A 24,598-nucleotide genomic window follows, 5' to 3' on the forward strand; every position below is an offset into this window, starting at 1 on the left:
AGTACTTACTTAAAGTGAGAGCACACTACATACATTTTGGGAGTAATGATACAATTTAATATGGTATGGAGGCTGGTGTTCTGTTTACATACATTTTGGGAGTAATGATAAAATTTAATAGTATGGAGGCTGGTGTTCTGTTGAGTGCACAAAATTGTTGTTAGTATTCACACATTATTTGATTTGTCTAATAAAAATAAAAATGCCATCAATGTGAATTTTATGCAAGCATTAAAACCCCTTTGTTGAGAGGAAAGCTTAAGGCCTCAAGATATAAGAACCTGTTCACAGTACTGAATGGTTTGCATACAATGTGGTTTCCATTATCCATTAATACCCTATGAATGCTGAAACAGTAAATAACAAAATCTATGTTTTTATAGTGGATATCTGCACCTATACCAGTTACAAAGCATCAGTAAAAATGACAGACTTTGAAATCTGAATGAATATAAGTTTGGTTTGCATTGCGGCACATATATGATTAAATCTGTGGAACTGTCACTACCTTTTTCAGATATAGTTGATGTCTCTAAGCTTTTTATGAAGTCCTTGGAAGCTGGTGGGGGTGGGCGGTCTCCAAACCCAAAGAGCTGAGTAAACTCTATTTGCATATCCTGCAACAAGAAAGATTAGGGTTCCTTGTGAAATGACAAGTCTTCCAATATGAACAGCAACTATAATCATCATCCACTTCCCAGCAACCAGCAGTCATGTTACTCTAAGCCTGAGACAAATCCTTCCTTTATTAGTACAGTATTTACTAATTTATTAAGCATTTAAATGACCCATATCAACTGATTTACTGATTTCCTTAAAAGCAATTACTCTCCTCTAAGAAGCAGGGTGATCTGTTACCCAAAAATATATTTGCAATTCTGAAATGGAATTATGCAAAAAAATGCCTACCTGCCAATATCCTCCACGAAGTATCAAACGTGCAAAATGTAGAAAATGATCAGGGACCTCGCCTCTTTGTAGAGGACTGCACCCATGTTCTTCAAAGTATGATGACATGATACTGAAAAGTAAAAGTTTATCATGATGCACCTTAAAATCAAGATTTCGTACAAAACTTCACCATACAAACTACTGTATTATATTTCAGAAGGTCAGCACACCAACTAAGACTTGTGATTCTAAACTACTGGTCATTCAAGAATTACAATTTGTTATAAAGTGGCACAAAATGGAATTTCAGTGAACTGTATTTATTCTTTGACAAACTTAAACTTATAACTGCCACCCAAAAGGGCTGCAAGGAGGGAACATCCATTTAAATGAACCATTTGCATCTTGAATTTCCACACCCCTCTTAAAATTTACAGATTTGATTACAAATATACTAGACTACCATGCATAAAGAGATGGGATTTTTGGCTAACTGGGTGTAAAACTAAATGGCTCAAAACAATGCAATGAACCTTAAGTCCTCGTTCTGGTAGATAGCCCTGACAAAGATGGTACCAGTGTTGGAAGAAACCCTTATACATTAAAATTTTTTTTAATAAGCAGACATTAACACACTGAGGAAAGAGCCAAGTTTCAAAGTAATTTACAACATTGGTCAAGTTTACAGGTTTTGCCCAAATTGAAAAATTACTGGTGTCTACTATTTCAAACTGATGATATGGAAATGAAATCTTAACAAGAAAACACACAAGTGGCTTGTAAACAAAATTAAGCCAGGAAAAGGTAATTATTAAGAGGTGGAATTTGCTGCAATAACAAAAGCTATGTGGGACTCTAAACCAATATCCTAGCTCTTGTCCTTTTAAGACATGAGAGGAAGAAAGTCAAAGAGGATAAAGGTAAGAGCGCATATACAGTATGACTTGTGCACTGGAAGACCTGAGATCATAAATAGGCTGAAAAAAAAAGGGTAAGAAACCACAGGGTGGGAGGCCATTCAAGTGTTGCACTGTCAAGAAGGACCTGGCACCACATGTAGCTTAGGTTAGGGAAGATAAGGTCAGGATACAACCATTGTAGTTGGCCTTGTGAAATTTTTGTTCTTTAACCTGCTTCACAATTAATACCAATTACAGATATGAACCATATGTATCTTGATAGTTTATCTTTTATTTTATGCACTTTCGACCTTTCCTGTTAGTATAAAACACTCATTAACAGTCCCTCCACCCTTATAACCATGGTTTTCAACAGGGATAAGCCCATACAGCAATTTTTATATAGAAGGAGCTGAGAACACGTGAAAAGAAGTGATTTGCACCAATGACAATGATATGTTATTAAAACATGAGATATGCATTTGGAAAAATATATGGGCCATGCATTTGGTCAGAAATTAGAGGGTAGTCCATTACTGAAACCACACATCCACAGTTTTCACCTAATTAGTCCAGCGTCTCACAGAGGTAGTTGAAGTGCAAAAAAAAAAAAAAAAAAAAATGAAAAACTGAAAACATACAACTCCAATAGCCAGCAAATATCCCACAATCATCACCACTGTAGTAAGCATGGCATGAAATTTACTCAAACTGTATAATATTACTCATAAATTTGCCAATCAATAACCCATATGCAGTACCCCTGTTGTCATCATTTATCCCTCAGTGTTAAACAACTTGGAAAAACAAAAACATACCTAGGGTTACTAAAAGCAGAGCCTACCTGAGAACATTTCACAGAGCCTAACACTTGCCTACACTTAACTCGCAGATAAAAGTGAAGAGGAGTTGGGCACATTAGGCCTATTCCCAAGGTCCGCAGCAAGATACAAAACCAGATCAGAGACAGCAAGATATAGCACCAGATCAAAGACACAGTTTAACTGTGATGCATCCTAACCTAACCTATCCTAGGGAAATGTGCCCTGACCAGGAGGTTTTGCTCCCCCCCCCCCCCGCCCCATATGACATTGTGCATACCTGAACAACATATATACCGTACACAACTAATCTTCAATATTAATGTCAGAGCAAATGCAAAGTAGGCAGTCAGGGTTACCAGTCAGTAATTTGGTAGTTGGCATTTCAAAAGGAATATAAGGCAAATAATCCCTATAGGAGGGTACTGCCGTCACTGCACCCCATGTGGTGCACTGTAGGCATTACTTTGGGTTCTTTGCATTGTGCCTTCAGCCCCTAGCTGCAACCCCTTTCGTTCCTTTTACTGTACCCCCTTTCATATTCTCTTTCTTCCATCTTACTTTCCTCCCTCTCCTAACAATTGATTCATAGCGCAACCGTGAGGCTCTCCTTTTGTTGCACCTTTACAACCTTTTACTGTCAATTTCCGTTTCAGCGCTGAATGATCTTATAGGTACGAGTGTCTGGCCTTTGGCCTAAATTCTACATTCAATTCAATCCAACTAAATTTACCTTTACCTAACCTAACTGGGGGGGGCACACTGCCCCTGGACCTCCACCATTGAATAATTAGTAACCCCTTAATCTGCATTTCACCCTCAATGTTTGATAATCCTCATATTAACTTAGGTAGAACTATATAGTAGCTCCGCGGCGGCAACTGCCTTCTAACTTAGCTTTTTCTACAGTTTTTTGGTCGCTAATTGTGAATTTACCTTTAATTTTTGGCGCTCGAGTGTAATTAACCTGTAATTAACCCCTGAAGTCCATCCGACAAGGGGTTTCCATACGCGACCTTCACAAGACAGAGCAAGGCTACGTATGTTTCGAACGGTTCATATCCCGTTCGGCAAGTGCAATAACTTAACGTATGGGTACCCAACTCCCCCCCGGGCCAGTACTAAACACGGCGATGGGACATTCCATTTGGCCGACAACAAACAGATCCACCGCCGGTACCAGAACCCTAAAAGTGTAGAAAAAACCAGTTGAAAAGGTAAAAACAGGCGCGGAGCTAATATATAGAATTACCTTAACTTATCCTACGCCTCACCTTTTGGTCTAAAGTAAGCCTATCCTAATGCATCATCATCCTATCTTAACTTACCCTAAGCAAATAGACCTACCCTACAAAACTAATAAGGATCCGCGACTTTATATCAAATTTCCCTCCTCTTATGCTCGTAATAATCTCCTGATGACAAGTTATGACGTTAAAAAAACAAGCACATACAGGCCCACCGTAATATAAACACAAAATTGGCTGACTTAACGGTTCCTTACACTAAACTACTCACCAATCTCGGTTACAAAAACACAATTCAGGCAATTACGACTCCTCTTGCAATTGGAAGAATGTCAGGTTCTGCGCCAACTAAATTAATAAGTTGTTCGACGGACGACAAGACTTAGTCTAACTCACTTTACTCAATGTCATCATTATACGTCAAAACACTTCTGTGATAGATTCTTCTTCTTCTTCTTCTTTACGGGTTGTGTAGGAGACAGACACTACTTGAATAAGTTCGACAAAACGTAATAAATACTCAATTATATTTATGTAAGAAATCTAGTGTTCTTTTAAATGTGTCTTCTTCGTTTTATCGTGCCTTTTCCCATTTTTATATACTAAGGATAAGTTGACACTTTCAAGTTAGTCACTCCATAATAATAATCCGCTGTAACTGCATTACAAAATCATGCACTAAAATAGGTAGATGAACCTTGCAGGCTATTATTCTTTTTTCCATCTGTTTTAAGCTAATTCCAAAAGATTGATCAATTATTCATTACCTCATTTCGCTTATTTATTTGCATTTCAACATAAGTTTAAGGTCTGCATTATTCTGGATATAATTTTACGGGCTGGTTACAGTAAACACAAAAGAACTATTAGAAAACAAATCTTATGCAGTCATGGTTGGACAAACTACATGAATAAATCAGTATGAAAGACTCCTTACATTTAGATTTTGACGTGAAAAAGATAGCATTAGGTAATGAAAAAGATAGCCTCAGGTAACTGATAAAAACTGTACCATGAAAGACTATTGTCCATCTTTTCATTAAAAAATAATTTTCAGTAATATAAAGTAGTCTAAAGTGCATTTAAAAAAATACTTTCGTGATTACGAGATTTGATACAACATGGTTATTGGAGACTTAATCGTTTCTATAGTAATGCACTCAACGGGGAGTTTATTATTGCAATCGTGAAAATGAAATCAATCGGGTTAGTGTAAGTGAATGTCATCATTGTATAGTATTTGGGTTTTGTATGAAATATATATTATTACATTTAATAAAGTTTGTTCAATATGAAAGAAGCAGAAATTACAGAAAACCCATATACGGGCAGGCTTTGTATAAGACTGAATCTACGAGAAGTATTAACTCAATACACAAGGGGGATCAATTACTGCCATCAGGTTTTGTTTAAAATGAAAACTGAGAAAATTAAATAAAAAGGGGGGAGCTACCAATAGTTTTGAACAAATGAAAAGCTGGGGAATTCTTTAAAAAGAGCTACCAATTGTAGAAAATGAATGATATATGGGGAACCTAAAAATAATATTTACACATATACATACATACACACATATATATATATATATATATATATATATATATATATATATATATATATATATATATATGCACGTCTAACTGTAAATAAAAGTTGTTGAAGCTAGCATGTCCGGTCCAAAACTAGACCATAGTGAAGACCTTTGAGAGTTAGATGGACAGAAAGCGTGAAACTAGATTAGGAAAGAACAGGATGCACATCCTTATGGTATAACAAGTTTGGTATAACAAACAATGAAAGTTAATAATACTGTAGTACCAAAAGTAAAGAGAGAAAACTCAAGAGTATTAACTGACGAGCAATGCCGAGCAAAATTGACATTAATATTTATCCAGTGCAGTTTTCGTAAAGAAACCCAAAAGAGAAATATATTAAAATATATGCGCAAAAAGCATGTAATCGCAAGATTAATGTGCTGTACTTGCCTTTGTCACAAAACACCAAAGTTGTGATGTTGATTCCCGAGAATCGAACACAAAAGGTGTTTGGACCCGCATCGCAACAAAAAGAATACAACCGAAATAACGAATAGAGAGTAGAGACCTCTTTGTTGTCACGCCAGTTAACTTACAACCAATCAGTCAGACTTCTTCGAGCCATATATCACATTAACTGTAATTACACGTGGGAACATTATAAAGATATATTACGGGAATCAATATGCAACAAAATCTAAATTACAACTTGGGACTTTTGAACACAAGAGCTAAAATATGTGAAAACTAGCAGGCCTACGTTACCGAAAATGAACCCATACCTACAGAAAAACAGGTATGACTTACAGGAAAAGGTTATTCAAGCAAACTACAGGCTATGACTGACACACAAGAAGATGTCTGCTGCCTATTAAAATCAAGAGAGGGTCGATAAGAGTGCCTCCGAAAATACACTTGAATGATAAAGATAAGATACCCCCGCGGTGCCTTCTCACCCACCTGCCATGTTAATTAAGATACCCACATTGAATAACAGTATCTCGTCATTTACCTTGACAACCAGAGCTTACCAGACGATTTTTTTCGGCCTCTTTATAATAGTTCCCGTTTTATATATCACATTCCTAAGAACTGTACTTTCACCTTTAGTTTGCTGCTTCTCGTTTTCGTGATGACAGTTGCGTCCCGTTTTAGTTTTCTGTAAAAGAAAACTATTGTGCCGGCTTTGTCTGTCCGTCCGCCCTCAGATCTTAAAAACTTCTCAGGCTAGAGAGCTGCAAATTGGTATGTTGATCATCCAGCCATCAAACATATCAAACTGCAGCCCTCTAGCCTCATTAGTTTTTATTTTGTGTAAGGTTAAAGTTGGCCATAATCGGGCGTCTGGCAACGATATATGATAGACCACCACCAGGCAGTGGATAAAGTTTCATGGGCCGCGGCTCATACAGCATAATATCGATATCACTGAAAGATAGACCTATTTTCGATGGCCTTGATAATATACGCTATACAGAAAACTCGATTACGCCGAAGAAACTTCGGGGCATTTATTACTTGTTTTTCGTTTCTTGTCTTTTAATGTCTTGCCTCTAGCATTCATAATTTTCTTCTTAATCGATTAATTTCAGTATTTATTTTTTTATTTGCTATAATCGATCAACTCGCCTATTCTGAAACCATTTACTTTTTCACTATAGCACTTCTCACGAGGTTCATGTAGTTGGTGTTCGATTCGACTACAGTATATCTATTTTCCTTATTCTGTTGCGTAGCCCAAGTTAATTTTCTTTTCCTCACTCCTGCTGAGTACAGGACGTTCTCACGATTCTACAATGGGTCAAAAAGAGCGTTCGAAGATTTCTGTATTATTCTATATAACTACGACTATTAGTCTATTCAATTGCTAACCTGTGCTCAGAGACAGAAGTGAGCAATACGCTTTTTTCATACCGGTGCGACCAGTACTTTTTATGCCATTTCTTAGCGGTAGCGATAGATAGTCGATACTATATTAGCGAAGACTTGCAACATTTGAGAAACAAGTGCTCATCAACGATAGTGCAAAACCACAAAAATTCTAATTAACTATATATATAAACAGTATATATACATACATACATACATACAATATACACGTTAAATTACCTATAGGCTAGTTATTTGGTGTACTATTGAATGTCTCGCTTTAAAAGCCCGTGGTCAGGTATTTTACAGAGGGTTACTGTTCAAGAATAATTTAACTTTTATACCAACATTCTCTTCAGGTCACTCAAACAATAGTCATTTGAAAATCCATTTTTTGGCAGAAATATCTCCCCCAAGAAAATGAAAGATACCAAATCGAAGGGCTTCCTATATATACCATTAACTTATATTTTGTACACCTTATTAACTCATCCAGGAAAGATATGGTGTTGTTATTCTGCCATTTTAAATGACACTTGGTGCAAGATTTACGAGTTGACAAAGAACGTACTGAAATTTCCCAAAGCATCGAAATGTCATCCACTTGTAATCTCTTTCAGACATATGGACTGTCGTGAAATACTGTATTTCGACATCGGCCTACGAAAATTACATTCGACCAAATCTGCTAGAAGCGTCATTATCTGTGCATAGTCCTACAAGGTGTATGGTCTTTTGTAGGCTAAGTGGGGGAAATGATATAGAGTAAATCTGCAAGAAATATTGACAAAACGTCTTGAAAACAGATGAATAGTACATTTCAACTTTTATAGTTTACGTTGTGTCAGGGTGCATTCCGTTACCGCATTCGGGATGAAAATTTCCGGAATGTTGAACGTGAGTTGGGGAAAACACACACACATACATATCTATATATTGGCTGACAAAACTGAGTAAAGGAGCCAACAACGGAAAATTGATAAAATCTTTAAAATTATTTACAATAGAGATTTATCAATTTCCTCTATTATTATCACCTTTGCTCAGCTTTGTCAGCCAATAATGATTGTATATTCTTTTTGAATATATTCTTTTATAATATATATATATATATATATATATATATATATATATATATATATATATATATACATACATATATATATAATATATATAAGTAAAGAGAGAGGCGTTGGATTAGTTCATGATCAATAAATCTACAGGTCAACTACAGGCCTACATGAAGCTGCAGTAAGCCTTCCGAAGTAGCCATGGCTATCGCATTTCATTTCAAAATCAAATTCGATTATGACTACGAGCTCACGAACCTAATAACGGCTGAGGCTGTTGTTATTGTGCAAGACCGCCAAGCCGGGCGCCAACAGAAAGGATGCGAAACGGAGATAAAGCCTTTTTTATCTCATTCTAGGGAGCGACTCGGTTGAACTGCCCCAGCCTCCTCTGTGGGGTCAATCGAGCGCCGGAGTCCTGTGGGAGAAGGATCGCTCCATTTTTTGCAGTTTCTTTTTTTTATAGTTTATTTGGGAGTTCTACTCGGCGCTACGTTCTTCAGGTATGTATGGGAGTTATTTGGCATTTTGTTATTGTATGGATTTACAAGGAATCAAAGAATACTTTGACTTTTGTTATTTTTGCATTTTTCTTTTTGCTCTAGTCCAAACGAAATTACTCTTGATCGTAGGAAACACGAAAAAAATATAATGATGTTTTTATCGCCCGCAATGAAAAATATTTTATTTTTGTTGTTGTCCACTAAATAATGCTACATATTCAATTTTTTTTACCTAGTATTTTTTTTTAAATTAAGTTGTCAGCCCCGCGGATGTTCAAAGTGTAAAGTGCAGACGGGTCGCCAATCCCCCCGGGTAAGAGCCCCAGTGGTTCTAAAGTTTGCTGATCGAACGTTTAATTATATTGTAAGCCGTGATATTCATTTTCTTTCGGCAAAATAATCTTTTGGTTTGCCTACAACGTTTGACCAAATTCCCAGATTTTTTAATAGAATTTTACGAGCGTAATTCGTTAAAATAAAAGTACTCGAAACATTGGCTTCCTTAAGCCCCATGAGCCGTTGCATTCTTTTCATGAAGTATTTGCTCCTTTGTGTATATGATACCCAATTGCACATCTTACCCTGAACTGCATAAATAGCTCGTTTCTATTATAGGAATATCCTTCATGTTTATATTTCTTATTTTAATTGGTCATGATGCAAGTTAAAATGTAGATTCATTTCATGGTGTTTTGGGAAATCGCTGTATAGGATGCTGCGTTTTATCACTTCAGGTTTTAACCAAGCTTTCAGAATGCCAGAGTTTTTCAGGGGCAGATAGAATAGAATAGAATATAGGATTCAGGCCAAAAGCCAAGCGTTGGGACCTACGAGGTCTTTCAGCGCTGAAACGGAAATTGACGGTAAAAGGGTTTGAAAGATGTAACAGGAGGAAAACCTCGCAGTTGCACTATGCAACAATTGTTAGGAGAGGGTGGAAAGTAAGATGGAAGAAAGAGAACATGAACGGAGGTACAGTAAAAGACAAGAATGGGGTTGCAGCTAGGGGTCGAAGGGACGCTGCAAAAAATCATAAGTAATGCCTACAGTGCATTGCATGTGGTATACTGACGGCACTAACCCACAACGAGGTTCAGTGGCAAATATTCTCTCCTTTAACAATCATCATTAGGAAAACGTTAGGCCTACTAAAAGAACACGAACCGATTATTACTGCTCATGGAGTGCACACAAATTATGCAGCCTTTATACTTTATCTTCTTGTACCTCCCTTCACTTATGTCTCCCCAAAGGCCCCAGCCTGGGAACTTATATAAATTATTTTTGTAATAGACTAAAATCACATTCAGGGAGTCTAAATATTCTAAAAAAAATTCTTCCAATTCTTCTCTTCCTTCTTTTGTGTCTCCATACAACTATTTTATTTTTTCTTGGAATTCGACTGCCGTACGTTCAAATTTTAAATCTGTCCAAGAATCTTTTGTTGTATATATCTCTCAAGCAGTGGCAATCAAAGTTGTTAAATCTTGAGACCTGTTGTGCAGAGGTGGAGCTTCTATTAGTGCCATAAAGATAAAGCGAATCATATAAACAAAGGTGTGGCAACTGCTGATTTACGTCTTCTATTGTTAGCGCATTCTACTTAACTAAGCCCGCGGTCTAGACTAAACTCTCCTTTACAGCCTGTCCTAGACTAAAAGCTGTCTTACCCATTCCGGTGGACATTTGTTCATGCAAAATACGCTAAGAACAAGTAGTACAAATGTAGTATAAAATTTACTTTTTAAAAAATTAAATCACCGTCCAAATAATACCAAGTCCTTCAATGACCCATTCCTGGTTACAAAACAGTATACAGGCGGTCCCCGGTTTACGACGGGGGTTCCGTTCTTGCGCCGCGTCGTAACCCGAAAATCGTCGTAAGCCGGAACATCGTCGAAAATTGTCAAAAATCATAAGAAAACCTTACTTTTAATGCTCTGGGTGCATTGAAAACGATGTAAACTGCATTATTATTGAGTTTTACATCAAAAAAACCTTCAAATTATGATTATTCTGCCATTTTGGGGCCATATTTCTTCCGTCGGATCGGCGTGACGACGGCAGCGTCGTAACCCGGAACATGCGTCGTAAGCCAGGAAATAATTTCTGATGAATATATTTGAAAAGCGTCGTAACCTCGGAACGTCGTAAGCCGGAACCGTCGTAAACCGGGGACTGCCTATTAGTTTTAGGCCGAGACCCAAGATTCCTTATACCCCCGGCAATTCTTTAGGCAGCCTTTGTAAGGATGAGTCCTATTGCGCACAGTAGTCACATCGGCAAAAACCAAATCTATTACAGCCGTACTCTAATAATATCGAAGGTACTGCATGCAATATTATACAGAATTTATCTGACCAGTTCTTCCACAAGAGTCTTCCGCTGATCGTACTCCGTATCGAATTGCCCTATCCACTTCTATCCATTCTGACCTTGTGAGATTGTCTGAATGGAATAGAATGGATATAAATAAAAAAAATAATTAGGCCAAAGGTCAAGAAAGCGCTGGGACCTATGAGGTCATTCAGCGCTGAAAAGGAAATTGAGATTGTAAGGACTGGGGTAAGAGTGACATACTGGCTGGGTGTTTACTGGTTATTGGTAGTTCCTTACTGAGATAAATGTACAGAATCTTCGAAGATGTTCTTGACGCGTGCGAGCGGGAATGTAGCGTCCACACACGGACAGGTAAAACAGATAAAAGGTTCAGACATCTGTGTTTGTCGGCAGACAAACAGATGGCGATATCAAGAGACATGATTAACATACGGTGATGAAACATACATCAGTGGAAAGGCCAGGAAATTCTACATATGGCCAATTGCATGAGATTCAAGACAGATTAATGGATACAATGCAATAGCATAATAAATGTGAAATGGAGAGACCTATGGCGTCTTCACAAACAGAAACATACACAGTTTGATACAGAAGATTCGTTGGAACATTATGAGTACATGATTAGAATGCTTGCATGGCAATGCAAGTAGTGGTGATTGTACATACATTAAGACAACAATGCTTAGGGAGAACAGACGGAAATATTGTATGGTTGAAATCGCGTTCCTGTAGAGAAAGAAAACGAGATGCTCCTGTTTTGTCCTGTCGACTCCGATGATGACGATCGACGAACACACGAACACACACGTGTTTGGAGGAGACAGCGTCAGGGCTCTTACAAGATCAGAAGGGTTTTAAAATTTAGAGTAGAAAGGTTTTCAAGGTGTAACAGCAGGAAAACCCCGCAGTTGCATTATACAAAAGATTGTCAGGTGGTGGTGGAAAGTACAATGGAAGAAACAGAATCTGAACGGAGGTTAAGTAAAAGGAATGAAAGGGGCTGCGGCTAGGGGCTGAAGGGATGTTGCAAGAAACCTCAACTAATGCCTACAGTGCACCGCGTGAGGTGCACTGACGGCACTACTCACCTACGGGGAAATTATTTTTTAAGAGAAATCAAATTAAATGGATAATTCTACAAAAATCTGGTTGCTCAGGCTGCTTTAAAATCGTCTGAGATTTAATGTACTGAAAGTGCTAATCTCTCTTCAGTATATAGGATGTATTGTTTAGGTGGTATAAATCCTTATCTTTGCTCTTATATTTGGGTTTCTTTGTCTGTTAAGCCTCCTTCCTCAATCCTGTTACACCTATGGCGATTAATCTAACTTGTGGTCTATTCTTATTTAATCTCTTGTTCCTCTTGATATTTTCACTAAAAGTGGCTTCTCTCCCTCTGCTCCTTAAAGGGCAAAGAGGAGTTCCTCTTTAAATCAGGGTGTCTAGTGATATATGTGTCAGGCAAAATTTCGTTTACGGAAATCAGTAACTTGGATTGCGCAGTTCAACCGTCTTGCTTTATCGACACGTTTCACTTTCACTTTGTTTGGTTTCATGTACAGCCCTCCACAGGGATAATTCCCTCTCTGGCGGGCCCTTATACGTTTTCAAAATAAGATGCTTCTTATATTTTATAATTGTCTTTCAGTGTTTTCTCGTAGTTCGTTTTTACCCTTTCCTCCTTAAAGACGCAACTGGTAAATTGCTTCCTTTGTGGTTAAGCCCGTTCATTCTTCTGCCTTCCTCTTCCTTACTTTCATCCTAGTACTGACCAGATCAATCTGATGCTACTGGGAAGACCAGTGGTGAAGTGAATGTATTAATATCAAGCATTCTTTGGTGGACAACGATCACTTGATTCAAACTTCGTAGAATTATACTTATCGTCACTATTACAAGCCAAGCCTGCTGCCGGCCGAGACGGAAAAGACTGCTACAGATCCAAAGGACGTGATATCCACGCCATTCGTAATATTTAGGCACTTTGGCTCACTGGAATGGAATACAGAATTTTGGCTCAGGGCCAAGCGCTGGGACCTGTGAGGTTATTCAGCGCTGAAACGGAAACTGATAGTCGAAGGGTTTTACAGGTGTAACAGGAGGAAAACCTCGCACTTGCACCAAGAAACAATTGTTAGGAGAGGGTGGAAAGTAAGATGGAAGAAAATCAATAAAAATGGAGGTACAGTGAAAGGAATGAAAGGGGTTGCAGCTAGGGGCCAAGGGATCGCTGCAAAGAACCTTATGCAATGCCTACAGTGCACCGCGCGAGGTGCACTGACAGAACTAGTCCGAGAAGAACCCTATAAGAGTTCAGAGGTCTGGTTAAACAAATCATTTATAACTAACTAACCTACGGAGGACGACTGCCTCTGACCTGGTAAGTCGGTCAGATTGGGTGCACCCCGTGTATGTTTGCAATTGGTGATGCTCGTTTTTTTTTTTTTTAATTCGTTAACACCGCCTTCCCTTCTTCGCCCCGTACATTTCTCAAACATCGTTTGATGGTTTTAAATGTTCAACGAAACTGCAGATGATCAATGACTCCAGAACGACTCGGATGTAAATTTCATAGAAACACGAACAGTTTTCCCGACTTTCTCTACCCAGGGCAGTTCTGCCACCATATTCATTAATACATATCTTTTTCATCTTCAAGTAGACTTCACTTGTCTCTACAAACTGCAAACCCTTTTCACCCAGTGCCATTTGGGAAAAAAAAAAATTGCTGCAGCCCAGTGATGGCAGCAAACTGTATTATGAGTTCTTGATATTCTCTTCATGTGAAAACAATATCTCTTAAGTATCCATTCCTACTATTTTCTTTTTCTATATTTCGTTTATCCATTCCTAATATTTTCTTCTTCTATATTTCTTGTTTTGGGTGTCTTATTTTCTCACTTACACCATTTAATCACGTAATTCCTCAACAATTCCAAGTATTTCTCAAATGTTGCAAACGTGTATGGAATGGAATGGAATGGAATATAAAACTTAGGCCAAAGCCCAAGGGCTGAAAAGGAAACAGGGTAAAATTGTTTGAAAGGCGTAACAGGAGGAAAACCTGACAGTTGTAATGTGAAACACCTGTTAAAAGAGGGTGTAAAGTAAGATGGAAGAAAGAGAATATGAGTGGAAGTACAGTAAAAGGAATGAAAGGGGTTGCAGCCAGGGGTCAAGTAATGACTACAGCGCACCGTGTATAAGGATTTAGTTCTCTACTGGGATCAATTTCTTCCCCGTCTTGTTTAGGTCTTCAATAGACTATAGATCTCTACATGGGTGCAGATTATTCTTTATAATGAGATTGTATAATGATTGGCTTGGGGTTTTCAAGGTTACAAAAGTCCTCATTGTAGTTTTGTTGCTTCTACCATGACTTTAATAATTTTTTTCTAATCTTAAGCAGTTCCCTTATTATTTCTGATTCTTTCTAATTCTTTTGATAAGTTGTATATTTTCGGGTGTTCTTAGTTGTCCAAGCCAATTTTAAAACTAACACTCTGGTAGCAACCAAGATATTAGAAATTTATCACTGATTTTTCTGACTGCCTTCTACACTACAAAATCTAGAAAGGGGAACTACTAAGCATTTCAGAGAGAGAGAGAGAGAGAGAGAGAGAGAGAGAGAGAGAGAGAGAGAGAGAGAGAGAGAGAGAGAGAGAGAGAGAGAGAGAGTGTTTTGTTAGCCTAAGAGACATATTCCCACAAACAGACACAAGAGCCGTTTTAAATGTCACCGTGTCCTGTTTTGAAATCGTGTTTTGAAATTTCCTGTTTTGGTTAAACGTCGAGTTAGTCTGAATAGATATCAAGAAACTAAAATTACAACCATGAATATTCTTGACACTTTACTTTGCTAAATTACTTGAGCATTCCTGACCTATTAAGCCATTATCTATAGTATCTCTGCGCAAAAATGTGAGACAAGCACAAGCAAAGGAGAAATAGAAAGAGCAAAGGAGCTGTTGCATATAGAAATCCAAACTGCTACTACTACTATATCGTACTATATGCAACAGATAACCTACGTTGGCGGAGGACTGGGCGAGACCTCTCACTTATAGCTCCGAGGTATCCGCCATCTTTATTAGTACTTTGCATTTCTCCAACTGTATTTATGCCTGTGGTGGGGGATATAAAAAAATGTATATCAAAATGTGTTCTGTGAGTCTGTCCCTCTCCCTTTATCCTAATTTTTGTTACTGCTATTATTCAAATTGATACTGTCATCACTGATGTTACCAGCATCACAGTCCACCTTCCTTGGTACCATAACATCTCACTCACAGTATTCATCGTCTTCTGAACTTTTGCAGTTACCATTAATATTATTACCATCTTTCTTACATGACATCTATCTACACGTTCACAAGCTGAATATAAAAAAAAACCTGTGCATAAAAAAATCCTTAACAGCATCAATCACTTCATTACTTGACCATTAATTAATCAACAGCACACCCCCCCACCAAAACACACAATGTACCATTTACCCCTTATCATCACCCATTCTCTCCATACGACCAAACTCCCTCTAAACACTTCTTAAGCCCATGCAGTCACCAATATAGCTACTACAAATAATTCTTGATAACACCTTCCACATACAATCCCTTCATACTTTCACAATTTTGCTTTCCTCAGCTCTCACGCTTCCAAACCTTTTGCAGGCCTAATGCCATATTCTCCACCTCATCTATTCTGCTTTCACTTTTTCTTTGATCCTACCATCATCAACCAATTCTCTTCTTCCACCCTCCTCAAATCTCCTCTCACCTCCAACTTTCCTTCTGGTACTTCTAATCCAAATAGCATTGGGTCTTCCATCTCTCCCGGTGACTACAAGAGGCAAACTGACACCCTTCAAGCCATCTATCTACTATCTACATCTCCCTTTCATCATCTCATGTACATATGTAACTTCAGTAATTTCCCTTAAGGAATTATTTCTAAACCTTATATTGGCATCTAACTCCTAATATTCATCCTAACACCTTGTTCACAAATTGACAAACTGGATAGTTTCAATGAAACACATATTTCACGTAGATACCATAATGACACAAAACCTTCAATAATATTGGTCGGCCGATGATGTCAAATGCCTTCTCTCAATCAACAAAAGCCATTAGAAAGGAATGTTTATATTCCATACATTGCTACACAGTTTATCTTACACAAGTATCTGGGCTGTGCAACACTTGCTTTTATAAAACCAACTTGTTTATCTCTTAAACTTTTTTATTAATTACTTTCTCCAGTCTACTGAACATTTCCATCACAATCGATTGAAGTGCAGTACCTCTATAGTTACCGCATTTAGTCAGGTCACCTTTCTTTGGTATCTTTGCTATGACTTTCAGTTCCCTATCAGCAGGTTTTGCTTCATGATCCTGTTGTAAAAGTTTCTGCATCAATGGGTTCTTCTTTGACGAAGCAGTAATAGGATGAATGTGGCAATGACATATATTTTGGTTGGGCCACACAATATTACTCAGCTGCTTTCTTGAATAGGATATCTAAATGAATTCACCCGCATTGAAACAATGGCATTAATGCTTATGTTAATATTATTACCACCACTATCATTCTCATAATTTCTATTACCATAATCGTGACTCATTTTCATTTTTAACGTTCCCCAAACCATCATAACTGGGTTTTAGCACACTAATAATTGATCTCCTTTCCTTTCCGTTTCAGGACAGAATTCCTGTGCCTCGATTCACAGCAGCAAATGGTGAAGAACGACCCAAGCAGGACAAAGGACATAAAGGGTATCCCATTTAAAGAGGTCAAATTGGAGAGATAGGGCGAGGGAGAGGGACACTGGGAGAGTGAGTGGAGAAGGCCGCCTAGAGGGAGGGACATCCTATGCCTAAGGGGAACACGGAAGAAAAGCAGGAGGGAAACCAACCATGGCGGGGGCAAACAAAAGGACCACCTGCGCCCTGGCAACGGTGGCCATCATCTTCATCATAGTGATCATCATCTTGTGCCTGGTGCCTGACCCTTGTCGCAGACATGATCCGCGCCCGGAATGTAAGGTGAGAGACAGTCGCTTCCCCATGCGTTTTTGTACAACCATGAAGTTTGCTAACACGTTCTTTTACATGCATGAGTAACCTCTTCATTTTCTTGAAAGGGGAAGAATTCTCATCCGGTATGGGAGAGAGAGAGAGAGGGAGAAAGACAAAGAGAAAAAAAATTAAAGAAATATCAAGAGTACAAGAGGCAAATACCAATAATGAAAAAGGATTTTTGTCATGAAGAGAGAGAGAGAGAGAGAGAGAGAGAGAGAGAGAGAGAGAGAGAGAGAGTCTTAGTATTTAAGGGATTTCCAGAAAGCTGTAATCTGATGAAGCAGTACTGTACTTAAGCATCCTGTCCTCAATCCTTCTTTTCTCACTGTGCATGTGTGTGTGTGTGTTAGTACGCGCACTCACGCTCGCCTAGGAGATAACTTCAAAGCTAGCGCGTTCACATCCTGCCAGGTGTCGCCTTGTTTTATCTCAAACTCGGTTATCAAAATGTCAGCTCTGACCATCCTATGAGATAGGCATAACATTAAAGCAATATGAAGATGATGGCTAAATAATGTATATCTATCGAAAACTGTTCCACCTGATTCAAGAAAAATGACAAGAAACCTCATGATTACAATATTACCGTTTTCAATATTGCAAATTGAGCTTGGAGCTGAGTTAAGAATCCTGCAAGACTTCAAAACCAATATATGTATTATGTTCTTTGAAACTACCACAATAAAATATATTCTCACAATTCAAAGATCTGCATTCATAGGCTTTTACAGAAAGCAAATAAATTTTTGCCTGAGCTTAGAAAACAGAAAAAAAAAATCACACAGCTCATTATAATACGACAATGAGAAAAACCATGGCTGATATGTGTGTTCCTCAAGGAATGCTTGTATGATACCACTTGGGGTGCAATTCATCTTTCCTTAGAGGCTTTGTACGACCAGCGACTTGCATGATAACAATATCTGTACTTATAAGATTTAGGTATTCACAAATTCAGCCCCTTCCACTCACAGTACTACATCTAAAACCGACCGTCTTTCAAAGTCAGCTATCATGATGGAGAAAGTTGATAATGTTTCTATGTGAAGAACCTGAATTCTACAGGCATATGTACAGCAGAGTTGATATCAACTTATATCTCTCTTGATAGCGGAATGGTCAACGTCTACTTCCAGGTTTGAATCCTGGAAGGGCCAGATGCACTTTTCAATTATAATTCCCCCTGGGTGTAAGTTACCACCAGGGTATAATGAATTCACTAATAAATCGTATTTTGGCTTATTATTTGTGAATATAAAAATGTCAAGCATGAATGTGGCATCCAGTCTGGCCCTTACCTCTTTTTTTTTTCCTCTGCTCACAGGCTTTGACATTTATAGCTTAATCTAGAAGCACAACATGTACTTTATAAAATACTGTACTTAAATCTGTGATACATCTGAAATAATAAAATAATATTTTGCAGGATCCAAAACATTTGCCCTTTGAAGGTGACTTCACAGGTCACCAAACAACTGCCACAGCCACTCCCTCAACAACAGTGACAACCACACCACCGTCAAGGAAGGCAACAGAACCCACATCAACGTCCCAACATCCATCATCATCGACCTCATCTTCAATGGAAACAACCATTGCATCCTCAACATCTTCAGCCTCATCAACTTGGTCAACTGAGGAATCAATACTAGGGGACACAAATACCACAGAATACTCCACTTACACTACAGAATCAAGTCTCTTTACTGGTGATGACAGTAGTACAACATCAGTGTCTGACATAACTGACACTACAAATGTATTTGAAACTTTTGAAAATGAAACTACCACAACAGATTCAACCACCAGGACGACTGAGTTTGAGACAGAAAGTACAACTGGTGAGGATTATTATTGGGATTACAATGACAATACAACTGATATTATATCAACCACTCTTGAAGTAAACGAGACAGAAAATGCAACAGAGATATCTACTACAGTATCTGTTGAGGCCACAAATGTGACAGAAATTTCTACAACAGAAACTCTTGAGACAGAACATACAACAGAAATGTCTTCTACAGTTACTACCGAGATAACAACAGAAGTTACAACTGAAGTCCAATCTTATCTTGAAGTTACACGTTCAACAGTAGGTAAGTTTTATGCCATTTATGACTGCTTTTATTTCCCTCCAAGATTTTTGTATCAAATGTTTGTATTATGACAGTATATTCTCATAAATATATTTTAAGCACATAAAATTTTTGCATACTCACAATCCATACTATTTTCCTTTTCTAAGAATCTGGAGCCATCTGCAACACAACTGTCTGCAAAGAAGTGGCAAGGAGGATGTTAGACATAATGGATCCAAGAGATATTGACCCCTGTGATGTAAGTCATGAATGTTGTTCGATTTCTAACATTTCAGGTAAAGCCCATATGCAATGCTATAATAGTAACCTTCTAAATATCTAATTAAATAAGAATTAGAATTTTCATAAAAATCCATTAAGGCAATCTATTTCGTGTGTCAATTTAAATCACAGAGGCTATAACTCTTCTGTAAACCACAGATCTTCAGCAGCCAATATATATTAGTGCATCCACACAAGTACAGTAGACTATTTGGAGTGGATGAACTGGTTCTTCCTGATGAGACTGTCCATAAAATCAATCTGTCTTAATGAAATGAATCTCAGGCATTCTGAGACAGAAAAATGCAAAAGGTGGAAAAAAACACGGAACAAACAAAGCAACGGGTGGAGAAGCAAAAAAACCAAGTATAAAAATTTTAAAAATCATCCTGCATAGAATGCCTCTATCATACAGCAGGAAACAAAGACGCAAAATTATGCATAAAGTTGGAGATTCAGGAGGCAAGAGAATGTAAGTATTGTAAACATACAAAACACCCTGCACAAAAGCAAAACAGTAAAATAAATACAGATGATAACGTAAGATACAAACATAAAATTATCTGTGCTTAAAAAAGTGCATGTAGTAAGGCAAAAAATCTAACAAGAACATCAAGATAATACAAAGATACAAAATAAACAGAAAACAAGTAAAGACAAAACCATAAACAACTTTTATACATCTAGTTTAGTTCATTTTCAATAATAAAAATTTTAAATACTGTAAGAACTGACCAGCCACTAACCTAAATAGGAAAATAAGCTAACTAGCTAACAACCTGTTAGTAAACCAACACCAAGTACAGCACCCAGAAATCTATTGCTGTACCTAGACAACTGTAAAGTAAGTGCTAGTCAAACAAAAGAAACAGAGAACAATTACAGAATACTGTACAGTACTGTGATAGTTATAGCAATTTTCTTTACTACCCTCACAATGGCTGCTAAAACTCTATAGGCTAAGATGCATAAACCTAAGCTGCATATTGAACAATAAATATTATTAATATTATTACTATTATTATCATTATCAAAGTTAAAAGTTAAAGTCCTCCTGGGCCTCTGTAGGCTCATAAGGCAGGCGCTGATCTCCTGCTTCTTAGGCTGACAGCCAGTGGGGGACAAGTCCCAATGTCTAACCAAAAATTAGGGCAGTTTAGAAGAGAAAGAAAGCTAAATTACGAAATGATTAAATGAAGACAATCCTTATGAAGTAACCAACAAATCCACATGCTTGTCAGCTAAGCAGCAATCTTCTTTCCTCTACTGAAGACTGATGTGTCTGGTATTTCATCTGACACAAATGGCAAATGTTAGGTACTATTTTACCTTTTATGGCTTCCTTTCTAAATTTAGCTGATATTTTATTATATAAAGGTTTTAATGCATCTATTTCTAACAGTACGATTGTCATTTTTAATATATTTTCTTCCAAGAGTGTATGAGTAATGACTTTGAGATGAAAAAAAAAAATGGTCCGATAGAAAAATGTAAGTCGTCCAAATTACACCATTTCCAAATGATCCTCATACTGTCCTGTCCCTCAATATGCACTTTCAGTTACATAAGGAACTCAGGCTTCCAAACTCATATTAATTACACTCAAGATATTCATGTTCGTAACAGATCTTTACTAATAGTGTGCCTACATTTTTTACAGCAGCATAACAGCATGAAATCCATGTAACACTAAGCAGTCAAGTATATTGTCTTTTGGTAATTCAGAATGTTCCAAACAAGTATTTAAAGTCTATGTGTTGTTCTGTATCATAGATGTTAACTGAATTTTGCTGTGCATTTTAGTTATTACAGTATACCTATAGTAAACTTTGATCAATTTTGCTGAATTTTATTAAATATATATATACAGTATATATCATGGCAATCAGGTATACTTACTTATGTGATGGAAGCCAACCAAATTAGTTGTCTTCAAAGAAAACCCTCCTTACTTATTCAAGACAAGAGACTGCTTAAGGAGTACATAAAATAAGCATAATGAAAACTATTGTAGTTTTTTATACTATATCTTTTAGTACCTCTCCTGTAATTCCCTTTCAATCTTTTATTATGAAGGACTTCTACCAATATGCTTGTGGAGGGATACTGGACGACCCATTCTTGAAGCCAGAGAACCCGCAGGTTTTCGCAGATATCATCACGAAAGGCAAGTTATAAAAAAATAAACCACTAAATTATTGCAAGTTAAGTTCTGTTATGCTTAAATGTGATTAAGTAATGTACTAAATGTACTAATCCAAAGCACTCTCATTGAAAACATAGTAAAGCTGCTTCATCAAGAGGTCATGACTTTCGAGAAGACTGATGAAATTTCATTCATGAAGAACCAGTTTAAACATCTTTGATGTTTTGATTGCAACATCTTAGTACAAACACTTTCAAAAAATTATTAGGCCTAAAAAATTGGAAACATTATGTAATTATATTAAAGCTATTATGTAAAGTCTTGCTAATTATTACTGTCTCCTTAGAACTAAACTGTAAGTTTTGCCAGCACAGTAGTTAGCAGCTCAGGTTGCACACAGGTCTATGCCAGAGTATTCAGTTTATTCCTTTCACTAGTTTCATTTCTAATGATTTACTCTTTTTACTTCTTTTACTATGACCTCAACATTTATGTGTTTTCAAGAGAGACTAATAGTCATTTGATTTTTCCTCCGCAGAGGCACTAACCTATGGTGACAGGGAGGATGAAGAACTGGAGAACCTTTACGCCATGTATGATTCTTGCTTGAATTACGGTAGTGTCAACAATTCTCAACGTCTCATACGAGCCACGAAAGTCTTTGAGGAACTTGGATATAAGTTTAACCCAATGTCTAATGGAGAATATAACAAGGCACACCCAGACGAGCCACAAGAATTTGACCTCGGGAAAGCACTGGCTGAAATGATGAAGAGGCACTTGTATGTACTGTGATCAAGTAGTAAAGTTTATTCTTTCTACTTCAGAATACTGTATGGAAAACAATGAAAGCTGAATTTCTCTCATGTATACTCAATGTTTGGCTTAATGTTTTCTAGTTCAAGGAAGACTTTCATTACAATATACGCTCTAAAGCAAAAGATTACCTGTTAAGAAATGTGTAAGATATTTCAGTATATTTCAACACTGATTTTAACGACTCTTCTCTTTCCAGTACACCGTTCTTTGACATCATTATTGACGTTAGTAATCACAACAAGTCTGAGTTTAATTTAAAGATGGTTCTGCCATCATTCACATCACCTTTCACGAATGACAGAGCCAAGTTTGTCTGCTTTGCTGCGTATAAGAGGAAAGCAGAAGAGGCAAAACTGGAAGGGGTGTATTTTGATGTTAATTTACACTACAAAGATTACGTGAATTGTACGGTAAGATGAACAGGAATTTTGGCTGCTTGATGACACCTACACTCATGTTTCAATATTCATGTCGATTTTCTTATTAACACCCCAACAGAAAACACTGCAAGTGTTTGCTCGTCTCAAACTTACATATCCATCATAGTACCAATCTATCAGATATGTACCTAAGTATCTTGACCATTTCAAGTTAGTGAATAACAAACACAAGTTCACAAGCTTCTCTGAAACAATATTTCCAAGAGCAATGTTGCATTTTAACCTTCACAAATTAAACACAGTACACATATTTACATCCCACTTTCCCTATACAGTATACAAAGAAATACACTCTTGACATGTTCCACATCAACATATCACTTAACGAATAAATGGCAATTTGTTTTTTCAGCTTAATTTACAAATTCCAAGCATGTACTCATATTTGTTTACTTGCAAATTAAACAGTATGCCTTTTTTTACCAGACCTACGACACTAAAAAATTTTTAACTCATTAATGTGGTTAAACTGACAAAAAAAATTACATACAGTATAATACAACATATCCTTTTCTCCATACCTGGTAAAACCATACAAGCAATAAACGTCAAGGAGAAATTTTTATTGCACGCAAGCAAAAAGGTACTGTAGTAGAAATTATACCTTTGTATAAAATTTTGTTACAAAACACTCAAACAATGACAAACTAGACATAAATAAACATGAAGAATAATAGTACCCAGAGAGTTATGCTACACAGACTCTTATTTTCTTATGCTATTGCATAAACTCTGGTGTCTTCTTGGTTACTACTCTGCTAGAAACTGTGAAATTCTTATATCCCTTTCACTTCCAGAAGCTGGGATTTGGTTTGCAAGCTAGAATGCAGCAAATAGGAAGAAGTATTAAGGAACTTGACCTGCTTGGCTTCATAGAAAATTCAATCATACGTGAACAAGTGGACAGCGAAGCCAGACAGGAACTTGATATTATGCTGGGGAAGTTTGCAAAAGTGAGTATTTTGGCCCTTTATAACTGACTTACAAATCTATATCCAACAAAACGAGCTTAAATAAATTGCATATTCTTTTAACTAATAGCGTAAAATATTCACAAAATTATAATGTCTCACAAAGGTCAATAAGGTAAATTAATGCAATAGCTTCACTACTCAATGGATGATGACTGGAACCTTCCTAACATGAAGGTTAAATGATGATAATAATAATCTTAGGAACAAAGAGGGTATCCCCATAAAGCAGCCATACTTACCCCAATAATCACTAAGCAAAACAGAAAAAAGTGATAGAAGTACATAAACAGAAAAAAGTGATAAAGTACATAAAGTGTATGGTGAGAATGTTAAGAGCAATATATCCCACTAGTGGCTGAGTTTTACTTGAAAAAGCACTTAGGCTGTAAGACCAGCAGAACGAAATGGTTGACGAGAGCAAGGAGAGTGAGCTTAAGACTCATAAGGGCTGCTTGCTAACTCTGGTAGGTGGCACAATAGGAAGAGCTTAAAAATCATAGATAGTTTCAAACAACTTCAAGGAACTCGCTCAAGACAAAGACTACCTATCAGAGCAAGTCTCCAGTTGAGAAGAAAAAGGCTTGTTCTGGAA

The 24,598-nt window shown here is 37.2% G+C and overlaps 2 protein-coding genes across 5 annotated transcripts in view; one reads left to right on the plus strand and one right to left on the minus strand.

The window, feature by feature from the left end:
• Positions 1–19,544, minus strand: part of LOC136825331 (E3 ubiquitin-protein ligase RNF181-like) — a 23,083-nt gene extending 3,539 nt beyond the window's left edge. Inside the window, exons 1-3 of one of the 3 annotated variants that reach the window (XM_067081756.1) lie at positions 19,487–19,544; positions 910–1,021; positions 509–617 (exon numbers count right to left, since the gene is read on the minus strand). In XM_067081756.1, the coding sequence (XP_066937857.1) occupies positions 509–617; positions 910–1,017 (217 nt within the window). In that variant the 5' untranslated portion in view covers positions 1,018–1,021; positions 19,487–19,544. Of the gene's footprint in view, positions 1–508; positions 618–909; positions 1,022–4,129; positions 4,314–6,200; positions 6,309–19,486 lie in introns of those variants that run through there. The other 2 variants (XM_067081663.1, XM_067081578.1) reach the window with 2 other exon arrangements.
• LOC136856676 (neprilysin-like) overlaps positions 8,486–24,598 on the plus strand; it is a 35,129-nt gene continuing 19,016 nt past the window's right edge. Inside the window, exons 1-8 of one of the 2 annotated variants that reach the window (XM_067080949.1) lie at positions 8,486–8,835; positions 16,885–17,228; positions 18,691–19,363; positions 19,513–19,604; positions 21,704–21,794; positions 22,312–22,555; positions 22,789–23,002; positions 23,830–23,985. In XM_067080949.1, the coding sequence (XP_066937050.1) occupies positions 17,100–17,228; positions 18,691–19,363; positions 19,513–19,604; positions 21,704–21,794; positions 22,312–22,555; positions 22,789–23,002; positions 23,830–23,985 (1,599 nt within the window). In that variant the 5' untranslated portion in view covers positions 8,486–8,835; positions 16,885–17,099. The remainder of the gene's footprint in view (positions 8,836–16,884; positions 17,229–18,690; positions 19,364–19,512; positions 19,605–21,703; positions 21,795–22,311; positions 22,556–22,788; positions 23,003–23,829; positions 23,986–24,598) is intronic. The other variant, XM_067081026.1, reaches the window with a different exon arrangement.

Source organism: Macrobrachium rosenbergii, chromosome 1 (assembly GCF_040412425.1).
Source record: "Macrobrachium rosenbergii isolate ZJJX-2024 chromosome 1, ASM4041242v1, whole genome shotgun sequence".
Classification (NCBI taxonomy): Eukaryota; Metazoa; Arthropoda; class Malacostraca; order Decapoda; family Palaemonidae; genus Macrobrachium; species Macrobrachium rosenbergii.